Raw genomic sequence first — 13,460 nt, forward strand, 5'->3', positions numbered from 1 at the left:
TTATGTGCTGGGTGGTACTACTGCCCCTGGAATTAATTGGTGCTCAGGTGCTGCTGCAGGGTGTGTGTGGGGGGGTAGAGGGGGGAATAGAGAGCAATTAAAAGGACATGTGCCCCTCACATTTCCAGGGAGATGATGACCCTGACCAGACTCAGAAAGACAAGTCCACCAGCTTCGACGCCAGGGCTGCTGGCGGCATGGGGTGCACACTGCACAGTTCTTCCTGGTTGCTGGGCGTCCAAACACACCCCAAACGTGTCCCGAGGCGCCTGCATGTCAGGGGACTGTGCTGTTCGCTGAGTCATGGAGGGGCCATTCCCCATCGCCGTGCATCACTCTCAATGCCCCGAACCGCATTCTCCAGGGCCTCCCGTGACAAAATTGAAGACGAATTAGAACCGAAAAAACAGAGGTTTTATTCCGGGGACACTAATCACACTTGAACACATGGACAAACATGTGATCTATTTAAATGAGGACAGCTCTCTGACAAGACAACCACACTCAAGCTAAGTTACAAGGTGCCAGCATTCGTGATGGGAAGGGCAACGCTCATGTTAACATGTGGCGCTGACTCTCCGAGAGGCAAGACCCAGGAAGGGGAGCGCGGTCCTCCCACGCTCGAGGGAACCTCTGACGCAGGAAAAGGACAGTCGGAATCCTTTTTACTAAAAGGCAGTTTTAGTACCTAATGGTATTTAACAAGGTTACTCTACAATAAAAACACTTATGAGGACATTACAAATGTTTTCAGAGATTTCAGTAAAACAGATGCATTTAAAGGTCTCTAGCCACATAGGGAACATATTTTAACAAACTTGCTGCAGCCTTATTTCTATTTTTGAAACTCCAAACAAATGATTTTTAACGCCATCGCCGTGACTTTGGAATTTTATGCAATAATGGTTTATTTCCCAGGGGTCTCTGGAAGTCAGCAAGAGAACTAAGAAGACAGGAAATGGCATGCAAGCACAGTTAAAGCAGAAGATAAACACGGTATTCACCCTGTAGCGGACACTGTTTCAGGAATATCCTCTTTGATCCAACGCCCCCTGGCAATCCAGTGTGTGCTGAACCCTTGCCTTGGGTAAGGAGATAGAAACACCCTACTAACCAGGGGTCTATCCCAGGGGTACATTTTTAAGGTCTCTAAGTTTGCTAAGTGGCACCCCACAGTTTAAGGAGCTTTTGATTTTCCACTTTCTAAGGCCTTGGGCTGCCCTGCTCCCTAAGATGTGGCCAGGGAAGGACCTCTTTGTCAAGCAGACACAAAGTCCGTTTCCCTCGGTCCAGGTAGCACCAGAACCAGGTGCTGGCAATTCCTGAGCCGGGAGGAGGCTGGAGGGATGTGTCTGAAAGCGCTGGAGAGAGACCTTCAGAGGCTGCCTTGAGGAGGGGGAGGCCTTAAAATAGCCCAGCAGGTGTGCGATGTCCTCACCCTCAGGGTGTGGGGGCGGCAGCGATAGCTTCCAGTCCCAGCCTTCTCTGGACCAGGCCCACGGAAGGGGAGGCGGCTAGGGAGCTCTCTGCCGGGAGAGGAGACGTCATCTCTCTCTGTGAACTGATCATGGTAATGACAGTGCATGTGCCACACAGCGGTTTCCCCAGTGAATCTTTATTTCAAAACAGGTATTAGCTGCTCTTTTTTAAAAAAAATATATTTTTATTGATTTTTAGTGAGAGAGGAAGGTAGAGGGAGAGAGAGATAGAAACATCAATGATGAGAGAGGAAGTCACTGATGGGCTGCCTCCTGCACACCCCCACTGGCGATCAAGCCTGAAACCCAGGCATGTGCCCTGACTGGGAATCGAACCAGCAACTACTTGGTTCCTGGGTCGATGCTCAACCACTGAGTGACAGCAGCCGGGCTCCCTGCTGTTTTCTAAACCATACTCATGGTTTGTCTGAATATAAAAAAATACAGAGAATCATTGCAGACCAAAATAGAAAGGTGAATGCATTACTTGAAGACTATAGACCTTTTAAAATACGCCATATAAAGAATAATTTTGCTTAGAGTTCACAGATTTCCTTTTCACTCTAAAAAACATAAAATGGAGAACTCTTTTCTTTTCCTAAACCAACAAAAGGGTCTCTGGGAATAATAATATATAGATATTCAAAATATACTATGTCCAAAAACAATAACAATGCCTATCTAAAACAACAGTACCCACTCGTACACTTAAAGGTAGAATCCATACTTCCCTGCTTCCCTGGGTGTTGCCCTACCCGCTTCTACCCCCTCGTTAGCACATTTTAATATGAAATATGCACTGTGCGGATGACGTGGAGCTTTGCATTGTCTGAGCACGGAGACGAATTTTACTGTCTATCGGTACTGGAGGAAGTTCTGCAGCAGCGTGGGCAGCTGGAGCTGTGGGATGAGGTGCAAGCGCGGCCGTCCGATGCGGCGTCTGATGCAGAGGCGGCACAGCTGGCAGAGGGAGCTGGGCGTGGCTGCAAGAGACAAGCAGGGGTGTGTCCATGAAAGCAAAACACGGATTTTCATAGGTTGCAAGATGCATGAAATCAAACCAGAAAACTCTGCAATGCTTTGTAGCAAACTGGCAGTATGACCCCTGTACTAGGGAAATCATATGAGCATTTACACTGCCTTCATAAGACTGTATTAGAATCGAGGTATATCCCATCTACGTCCTTTAAGACATTGAAGTCTTTGGGCTAGAAACAGCTCAGCTGGTGTGGCTCGGTGATTGAGCATCAACCTATGAACCAGGAGGTCATTGTTTGATTCCAGGTCAGGGCACATACCAGGGTTGGGGGCTCGATCCCCAGTAGAGTGTGTGTAGGAGGCAGCCAATCAATGATTCTCTTTCATCATTGATGTTTCTATCTCTCTCTCTCTCTCCCCCTTCCTCTCTGCAATCAATAAAAATACATTTTTTAAAAATAAAACCTCAGAAACAAATTCTGCTTTTTGAAGGAGATACAGATCAAAGGAGGGCATGCACTATAGGAGGAAATTCTTTTTTTTTAAATTTTGTTTTATTGCTTAAAGAGGGGACGTCATCTCTCTCTGTGAACTGATCATGGTAATGACAGTGCATGTGCCACACAGCGGTTTCCCCAGTGAATCTTCTTTATTTCAAAACAGGTATTAGCTGCTCTTTTTTTTTGAAAATATATTTTTATTGATTTTTAGTGAGAGAGGAAGGTAGAGGGAGAGAGAGAGAGAAACATCAATGATGAGAGAGGAAGTCACTGATGGGCTGCCTCCTGCACACCCCCACTGGCGATCAAGCCTGAAACCCAGGCATGTGCCCTGACTGGGAATCGAACCAGCAACTACTTGGTTCCTGGGTCGATGCTCAACCACTGAGTGACACCAGCCGGGCTCCCTGCTGTTTTCTAAACCATACTCATGGTTTGTCTGAATATAAAAAAATACAGAGAATCATTGCAGACCAAAATAGAAAGGTGAATGCATTACTTGAAGACTATAGACCTTTTAAAATACGCCATATAAAGAATAATTTTGCTTAGAGTTCACAGATTTCCTTTTCACTCTAAAAAACATAAAATGGAGAACTCTTTTCTTTTCCTAAACCAACAAAAGGGTCTCTGGGAATAATAATATATAGATATTCAAAATATACTATGTCCAAAAACAATAACAATGCCTATCTAAAACAACAGTACCCACTCGTACACTTAAAGGTAGAATCCATACTTCCCTGCTTCCCTGGGTGTTGCCCTACCCGCTTCTACCCCCTCGTTAGCACATTTTAATATGAAATACTTTATTATCCATAAATGAGTGAGATCATGTGGTATTTTTTCTTTCATTGACTGGCTTATTTCACTTAGCATAATGCTCTCCAGTTCCATCCATGCTGTTGCAAATGGAGGACATTCTTAATTGTTCTTCTCAAATTTGATTTACTGTTTAAGCCAAAGCCAATTGAATTACTGTGTCAGAGAGATTCCGTTTTGGAACTAAAGTCTTAAGTGTGGAAATATGTCCTGATCATGTTTCTACCCACGTTGCAGAAGGCGCCCGCCCCTATAACATGAGGTGAGCCTCTAAGTGTTTATTCACAGACAGGATGCAGAACTGCATATTAGGTGCGGTCAAAACCGAATCTATGTAACTTAACCAAAGGAATATAAAGTTTAGGTCAGATGGGAAAAAAAAGAAAATTAAGATCATTGTGATTGTCTTTTTCACAGATAGAACCTAAGTTAAAAAGCATTCACTTTCACAAAATGCTCCAAATCGCACGCCATGATTGCTTTGCCTGCCCTCGGAGGCCTCTAGTTTCACCTGTTCCCTGCTCCTGGCAGACGCGTTCCGTGGTTGGGATGCTCGCAGGCTCCCCTACCTTCGTGCTGAAGCAGCATTCTCTCCACCAGGCTGCTGGACGAGGCCACGTCCACCGGCCGCAGCAGCTCCGTGTTCTTGGCGTTGATATCCGCCCCGAATTCCAGCAGCAGGTGGACAATCTCCGTGTTGGACTGCTGGGCAGCAGCGTGGAGTGGCGTGTCCCAGTATTTGCCTTTCTGCACGTCAGCGCCTACGGGGAAATACGGAACGGTGATGGGTACAGACAGCGATTGTTCTAAGAGTCCCCTCAGCGCGGGGAGGAAGGTGTGGCAGAAAGGACCTCAGCTCCGTTGGCACTGAGTGCCTCATGTGTACGTATCATGTACATATACACACATACACACACATATATGAACATACATACACATACACATACATACACATACTATAGACAAAAGGGGCCACATGCTAACCTGACCAGCTCAGGGAAGGCCTGCATGGCGGTCTTGCAAACTCAAAGACCTAAAGTAACCACTAAGGATGGTCTGAAATTACAGATTCTGCTTCCGGGCAACAGTTTGGCTCAAATAAACTCACAAAATTCTTTACAGGTTTGAATGTTTTTATGTTAACATTACACATCAACAAACATACATACATATACACGTACAAGTATATGTACATATACATATACATACACATACACACATATACATAATCTTAAAACTTGGTACATCTGGATGAAAAATGCACATATTTTTTATATTGTCTACTATCCTTCTATATGGTTAAAATATCACCTAACAAAAAGAACTTTTAATTTTAAACAGTTCCAACATTCATCATATTAGCTACCATATGTATTATAAACAGTGCACAATTAGTTTGACACATATCTATTTGCATCGTGATTGATAGCTCTCAGGAGTATCCAAGAGCTTATTGCTTTTCTTCTTTTCATTTATTTTAAGGCAACAGAGTTCTTGTTTCTTGGAAAACTCGTGATTCCAGAGACACGCGCTCTTTAGGTAAAATGTAAATAGATGTTCCTGTCACTTCTCACTCGTGTAGTTGAAGGCGATAGCGACACACAGGCACTGAGCCTGTTCAATGAAAAGGCACATTCTATTTCTGCATGCAGTTTTTTTTCAAATGCTTACATTTAAAAATAACTTCCGTGTTAAATCACCTACTGCATAGCCTTTGATCTTAGTGGCAGCCACTGAATGCATGACTGATGGAGAAATGCTATTTAATGTGGAAATGAAGAAGAATCCCATTTTCCAGCACATACATGGTTACAACACCGAGAAATGTATCGATGAAAACGCATTAGTCCTTTCAACTCGACTTCCTGGTCCTGCCTGTCAAACTCCTGTTTGTAAGAAGCAGTGCACTCTAAGTAGGGGGTGGCCCTCCTGCTACGCTCAAGTTGCAATCAATGTAATTGTTTTCAACATTTTAACCTAATGGAAATGCTTAGTGGGAAAACTGCATTGCATAACAACATCTCCATCGAGGGAGCGTACATTCTGCTGGTGTGTCCGTGTCAGGAGAGAACAGAGCCTGAGAATGGCAGTCCGTCCCAATTATCACCCGCACTTTCCAGTGTTCTTCTCCCCATAAAATATTCAATGGAAAGAAAATATTCCTAGCAAAGTAAAGAAAGGTAATGAAGAACACACTCTCCTGGTTATGCAGATATATGGGAGACACAGCCAGAAAATATCAATCTGCCAACAATTATTAGCAGAACTTGCATTTAAGAGTCTTATTAGTAAAGGGAGTGGAATAGATGGAGACTGCTTGCCAGAAATGTGTAATTTAGCGAAGATACTGTGAGAAACAGTAAGGGGTCACCAAAGATCTGTCAGGATGTAACAGAGGCCAAACGATTGCCATCCTATATAATAAAAGGCTTATATGCAAATTGACCGAACTGCAGAATGACTGGTCGCTATGATGTGCACTGATGGGGGGGGGCACATGCTCAGTGCAGGAGCTGCCCCCAGGTGGTCAGTGCACTCCCACAGGGGGAGCACTGCTCAGCCAGAAGCCCTGAGCCGGGCTCACAGCTGGCGAGCTCAGCGGCGGTGGCAGAGCCTCTCCTGCCTCCATGGCAGCGCTAAGGATGTCTGACTGCTGGCTTTGGCCAGCTCTCCCCTCCCAGACTGCGAGAGGGAGAAGACCAGGCTAAGGGATCCCCCACCCACCGCCCCAAGTGCACGAATCGTGTGCACCAGGCCTCTAGGGAACAAAAAAAGACATAGAAACTTATTTACTCATTTTGAGTATATTTAAGCACCTGCCATGAGAAGCACTGCACTAGAGGGAAGAGAGGATGGAAAAAGAGAGAAACCATAACTTAACCAAGCTCCCAGCCCTGGTTCCAAGGTCAGGAGAAGTTTCTGAGGGGCTGTACTGAACCTTGAGGACCTGGTTTGCTTCAAGTAAGTGGGCAGCACGTCTCTTCAGGTAAGTAGACAGAGGTAAGTGAGACGATGAGGTCTAGGACCGTGCGGGAGTTAGGGTTGGTGGGGGGTAAGGCGATGAAGCAGTTAACTATCCCTAGAAATTTTTTTGATCATTTTCTTCCCAGATATATTCATATTTAGCAACATTACATTCAAACTTGAAGATCTGAATGTTATGACCTTTGACCTTTGTAAGTAGAGGGTTTGGAGCTTTGAGGTGAAGTGGAGTTATCAGGAATGAGGTCTTGCATGGAACAGAGTGAGGAATCTCGGAGGGAAGGCGGGTGGGGTGGTGGGAGGTGATCAACCAAAGACCTTGTATGCATATGTGCATAAACCATGGACACAGACAGTAGGGTGGTGAGGGCCTGGGCAGGAGAGGCTGAAGGGAGTTGATGGGGGAATAAAAGGGACATTTGTAATACTGTCAATAATAAAGATTTAAAAAAAAAGTGTACCAGGGTCAGGCCCTGATTGGGTAGCGGGGTCAATGAGGGGAAAAAGGGGACATATGTAATACTTTCAACAATAAAGATTAAAAAAAGAATGAGGTTCTTGTTTATAGGCTATAGACTGATGTGTGAGAAGCTTAGAATAAGAACATTTTTTAAATGAGATATAATTTTTAAAGTAGTTCATGTAGAGAAACAAGTGGAGCCCTGGCCGAGTAGCTCATCAGTTGCTTAGAGCTTCACCCCAATATGTCAAGGTTGAGGGTTCCATCCCTGCTGAGGGCACATACAAGATTCAACCAATGAATGCATAAATTGGTGCAACAACAAATCTCTCTTCTCTCTCAAATCAATCAATACCTTTTTTTTTTAAAGAAAAAGAAATAAGAGCTGTATAAGTACTTGTGGGTATGGATGGAATGGAAGATGTTTTAAAGGTCATTACCAGCGTAAAGAAGCTTCCGGATGCAGTGGAATTGCTGTGACATACAAGCTACATACAGCGGAGTTCCCAAGTGAGGAATGTCTTGGTCAACATCTATGCCCCAGGATATCAGGATCTGTAGACATTCATGGTGACCTGCAGACACAAAGTAGAGACCTGTTTTCCTTGAGGCCCATCCCCCCCACGCACCTGTGCCCATGGCTCCAGCCTGTTATTCACGGAAAGGTCATTGCAACCGCGCAGGTGGCTGCAGGGACCGCTGCCCTTGTCACTTCCCCCGGAGCTGACCTTTGCTGGCGGCCTCGTGTGTGGGGGAAGGCAGGCAGGACTCCAGCTGTGGCTTGGCTCCATACTCCAGCAGAAGTTCTGCACAGCACGGGCTGCCCTGGGAGCAGGCGTTGAATAACGGCGTCACGCCATCTATTGTGATTGCATTGACCTAAACCGAACCAAAATCTCAGAGTGAGATTCAGAGGATCACACGTGATTGACTCTCAGGCATGTTTAAAGGTGTGGTGATCTGCTCACAAAAATAATTGGGAACGTGCGTGGTAAATATGACAAAGGATATTTAGCTCAGACACATGGATAAGGAAAGTTTTACAACTTCAAGAGATACATAAAAAGAGGATATGGTAGATAATTCATAGGAATGAACCTACAATAAAAATGATGAAAAAATACATACTCAAGGATCAAATGCGCAAAAATGAATTTAATGGTTAGGTACTTTTCAATAGGTAAAAAAATTACAAGTGTAACAGTGATTGATGAAAATGAAGACAAAGCCACTTTGCCGGGAGCAGTTTAAATTGAAAATAAAATTTCTGAGGATTTATCTAAAGAAAATCATCCAACTCAGCAGGCGTGGCTCAGTGGTTGAGAGTCAACCTATGAACCAGGTGGTCAGGGTTTGATTCCCAGTCAGGGCACATGCCCAGGTTGCAGGCTCAATCCCCAGTTTGGGGTATGCAGGAGACAGCCAATCAATGATTCTCTGATCATTGACATTTCTATCCCTTTCTCCCTCTCCCCTTGTCTCTGAAATCAATAAATATATATATATATATTTTAAAAAAGAAAATCATCCAAAAGATGGGCAAACATTATGGGCACAAAGAAGTTCATCTATTCCTATTGAGAACCACGAAAGCAGGGAACAGCCTACAGAGTACTCCATAGGATGCGGCATGCTACCCCGCTTTTGCAATGATTGGGTTTCCTTCTTCGAGTGCAAATGAGAGAAGGCTGGGCAGCTGGAGAGCTTTATTTGTATTCTGTTTCCTTTGAAAACCACCACCAAGGAAAGGGAGGCAGAGTGAGAACTTTTCTTGATTTGAGTACCTGGTAGATGTGAACACTGAACAGGGACTTACATTGGCTCCAGCTTCCAGAAGAGTCCGGGCACAGGCCACATGATCGCCGAGGCAGGCTTCGTGCAATGGGGTGACATGGTCTATGGTGACCGCGTTTACGTTATAACCCTAAATGTGACGTGAATAATTTTGAAAGGTGAGAAAAAGTTCTGTAAAGTCATCTCTACAAGTTGTCACTAAAGAGGGATACAAAAGGTCAAGGAATGTCAGGCAAGTCAGGTGTGTGTGGCCAGAAAGGCCAGTTCGAATGCCATGGAGTTGCTCAGTGGTCAAGACACCTGCGCCCTGTAATTGTGACACCACCCCACCCAGACCCAGTGCTGCTTTAAGTCTTGTGCTCAATAGATTCTGAAAGTATTATTGACATTTGGCTACGTAACGTTTTCCTTTCTCGTTAGGACTTGCTTGGGTTGCTATTGGTTTTTTGTTTTGTTTTGTAGAACTGGAGACTGGGTATAGGCTGGATCCCCTGCTTTGTGAAGTTTTGTCAGGAAGTAGGTCTGAGCAGGTTCTATGCTGGTGGTGAGTGGCCTTGACTACGGAGTCAGGCTTGGCTTGGACGCCTTGATGCATAGGCAGTGATGGCTTTCATTCAGATGAGTCCATTAGCCTCTAAATTAATGGAGATTAAATGAGCTGGCGCAGGGAGAGCAATTACTGTTACAGTGCCCAGCACAGAGGAAAGGTTTGATTTGATTATTCAATCACAACGGAACACTCCTAAAACTGCCATTCTAATTAAACTAAAGATATCAGACCAACGTAATTAGGTTTGACCAGGATCTGCGATCCTTTGCCTTCTTGCTGTGGGTGGTGATTCGTTGTCTGTTGACCATCACACTAAGCACCATCCTGAGGAGACTTTTCTGGGCCAGATCCCCGTAATGGAATGCAGATCCCCACGGTCTGAAATGCCAGAGGGACGTGAGGAATCTTAAATTGGAGGCAAGAAAATAATCACCCTCAATCTTCGTCACTGACAAGTGGCAATTTTTAAGATCCCTTAGATCAGTGGTTCTCAACCTTCCTAATGCCGCAACCCTTTAATACAGTTCCTCATGTTGTGGTGACCCCCAATTTCATTGTTACAAATTGAACATAATTAAAGCATAGTGATTAATCACAAAACAATATGTAATTATATATGTGTTTTCTGATGGTCTTAGGCGACCCCTGTGAAAGGGTCGTTTGGCCCCCAAAGGGGTCTCGACCCACAGGTTGAGAACCGCTGCCTTAGATGATCCTTTCCAAGATTTCGAGGTGGCTGGCCAGCCGTCAGACTTGGAGAAGGGATTGCCCACACCAGGGACCAGACAAGGGAAGCCTCGGGAAGGGGAGATTCCCTATCACGCAGGACTGTGGCGCAGCCTCTGGCTCTGCCTGGCTGGGCTGTCGGTGCATATGACATACGTGTTATGAAATATCCTCAGACTGCCTGCCTCTCTGAGAACTGCGTGACCCTTCAGGGGGTCCCCTTTAGACATGAATGACCTTTTTGCAGGTTGTTTTCATGACGTGATGAGCAAACAAAAGAGTCACATGGTTATCAGAGAAGTGGCCGGGCCCAAGGGGGCTTCTCGCCCTAACTCTTCCCTTCACAGACGAGAGACAGTGGGGGCCAGAGACGTTGGGGTTCACCTTCAGTGCCAGCCTGGCATCCAGGTCCCCAGCCCCAGGTGCCCTCACCCTGGGCGACAGACACTGCTCTCCTCCCTCGTGGCCCTGGGAGAAGGCGCCTCTCCTCGATCCTGGGAGACACGGGACAGTGGCTGCCTGGCCTGGGTGTCCGTTTGAGTCGTGCTGGCAAATAGTTTTTCTCTTTTCTGCTGCACGCCGCCGGCAACTTTTAAAAACCCACAGGCCGAGCCAGAGCGCCTCCTGTTTCAGCAAAGCCCCTGTGGTTTCCATCTTCCCTTTGGTGAGGGATGGGCAGGCGGGTGGAGAAATGACCGGTCCCTCGCTCTCACAGACAGTTCCCCACAATGCATCACAAGCTACCATGAAGGGTCTAGGCCCGTGATGGCGAACCTTTTGAGCTCGGCGTGTCAGCATTTTGAAAAACCCTAACTTAACTCTGGTGCCGTGTCACATATAGAAATTTTTTGATATTTGCAACCATAGTAAAACAAAGATTTATATTTTTGATATTTTATATATTTAAATGCCATTTAACAAAGAAAAATCAACCAAAAAAATGAGTTCGAGTGTCAGCTCTGACATGCGTGTCATAGGTTTGCCATCACTGGTCTAGGCGGCTGGACTGATGAGCCTCTTTTGGATATTTTAGGCTGAACTGAATAAGCTGCACACATTGTTTGTGGCTCGAGAGCCACAGTTTGCTGAGCTGCAGTTTGCCGACCACTGGTCTAGGCGGCTGGTCTGATGAGCCTCTTTTGATATTTTAGGCTGAACTGAATAAGCTGCACACATTGTAGAGTGAAGGATACTTAACGCGCTTAATAAATAACACGCGATTCCAATGATTTCCTGCATACGTGTGTCTATCAATAAACAAATACACTGCGCAGGAAATCGGAAATGCTAAGACTTAAGATCAGACGCCAACATATTTATAAAGAGGTTTCCAATAGACGAGAAACCACAGACCTGACCGCTTGGTGAGTTCAACTAAAAAGGCTAATGAAATTTACGAAGCGGTGTTAGCGTTTTCGAGCTGATGACTTTGGGGAGTCATGTTTTCCGCTCATGGCCCGGGGCCGGCGTTAAGCATATGGGACAGTTCACCTGTGACAGGAGTGTCTGCAGAGCCAGGAGGCGGCCTTGACTCGCCGCATCGTGTAGAGGTGAGCGGTCTGCCCAGGAACCTGCGGAAGAGAAGGAACACAAGGTCTGAGTCCAGGTGAGCCCTCTTAAGACCCACCCCAGAGAAACAGGGACCCCAGATCCAGGGCTCCCGCGGGGACTGGGACACGTATCCCTCCATCAGGAAGTTGGATTCTCTACAGGATCCTGACTGGCTGACCCCAAATCCCTCACCTTTGGAATTCTCTCCTTCAAAGACTAGGGGGATTCAGGTCACGAGATTTGTCACCAAAACCAACAAATGAAAAACCACCTCTGTCTCATGGTTGTCCAGGCAGAACCCCCCAAATGCTGTTTTTGGCACTTTTAGCTGAGAATCAGCTGGACAAACCACCCCTCCATGCCCTCCCCTGTGGGGAGCCGGCACGGCCATGGCATACTCAGCCCCAGGGCGCCTTATGTGCCGTGCCAGCTCAGCCTGGTTCAGTGACCCTGAGTGGGGGCAGTGAAAGGCTTAGAAAAGACAGACAAGAGAATGAAAGCTGGGTCTCGGTGGGACGCTGCTCCCTGATGAGGAGACGCCCACAAGCCGTGTCTTTATTTTACAGCAGATGCCACGAGGCAAATTAGGGGCGTGATCAAGTTGTTTACATCATTCTCGTGGGTTTCAATCCTACTCAACTACATGCACCTGAACTCTATCACTCAGGCACGTGGGGTCATGTGTTCAGACCACAGGTTCAAACTCACAACTATAGCTGTTGGCTAATTGTGATGGGAAAGCTCTGCCATCCAAGCTGGACTTGCACATGGCCATGAGAGGACTGTGCCCTCTTATTAGTCCGAGGCTTGAACCTGTCCAAAACACTGTAGCCACGCCCTATACTCCCCACCCCCCCACCCTGCTGTTTCCCTGCCCTGAGGTGTGAGGGGCTGCAAAAAATCAAAATAATGTTATTTATGCGACAAATGATTTTAAAGTCAATTCTAGTGCAATTTAAATAGTCACTTAGCTGCTAGTCAGACACACATTTCAGGCAAAGCACGTCTAAAGCCTGTGCAAGCTGATGGGTCAGGAAAACTATTGGAAACTTGGTAGGGCCTTGTCCGTTAGACGCCTCCACATCGTCCCTGCACGTCGTGCCTTCGGAAAAGTCCACGGACGCCGGTGCTTCTGTGTTATGGTTCTGCAGTAGACCTTCCCACACCCTAAGTGAGGTCCAAACAGCTCCACTGAGTAAGACTCCACTGAATACCACAAGGTGACGGAGTGACCCGGTGAACCTGCTCTAGACACACGAGTCAACTGCCAGTCACCAGCCTTTTCATAACCAGTGATACTTGGGGTTTTATTACAAACACTGCTAATGGGGAGGGGAAGAGCCTTTCTTCTACGCACTGGCATTGATTTATGACTAATGGTAATTACAGCTAATGTTGAATAGTGTTCCCCACGCGAATGCGCTCGTCTAAGCACTGCGTACGACCTCTCATTTAGTTCTCACCGCTCTGTCAGGTGGATGCAATGATTGTTTCTATCTGAAAGGTGCGGAGCTGGGAGCTAGAAGAAAGGAAATCACTTAGAGGGAGTCACATGGTCTTCCTCCGGAGCTGATCTAGTTAGACACTGCCCTTGCTATCTTGGTTTTGCCTTTCCATCT

General features: G+C 46.1%; 1 protein-coding gene across 3 annotated transcripts in view; it reads right to left on the reverse strand.

Moving 5' to 3' along the window:
• Positions 1-1,802: 1,802 nt before the first annotated feature.
• The window catches only part of ASB5 (ankyrin repeat and SOCS box containing 5), a 56,611-nt gene continuing 44,953 nt past the window's right edge, over positions 1,803-13,460 (reverse strand). For all 3 annotated transcript variants that reach the window (XM_014547762.1, XM_005876292.2, XM_014547763.1), the window contains 6 exons: positions 11,782-11,861; positions 9,037-9,144; positions 7,949-8,099; positions 7,661-7,795; positions 4,348-4,539; positions 1,803-2,461 (listed from right to left, as the gene is read on the reverse strand). In XM_014547762.1, coding sequence (XP_014403248.1) covers positions 2,334-2,461; positions 4,348-4,539; positions 7,661-7,795; positions 7,949-8,099; positions 9,037-9,144; positions 11,782-11,861 — 794 coding nt within the window. In that variant the 3' untranslated portion in view covers positions 1,803-2,333. The remainder of the gene's footprint in view (positions 2,462-4,347; positions 4,540-7,660; positions 7,796-7,948; positions 8,100-9,036; positions 9,145-11,781; positions 11,862-13,460) is intronic.

This window comes from Myotis brandtii, unplaced genomic scaffold (assembly GCF_000412655.1).
Source record: "Myotis brandtii unplaced genomic scaffold, ASM41265v1 scaffold484, whole genome shotgun sequence".
NCBI classification, from domain to species: Eukaryota; Metazoa; Chordata; class Mammalia; order Chiroptera; family Vespertilionidae; genus Myotis; species Myotis brandtii.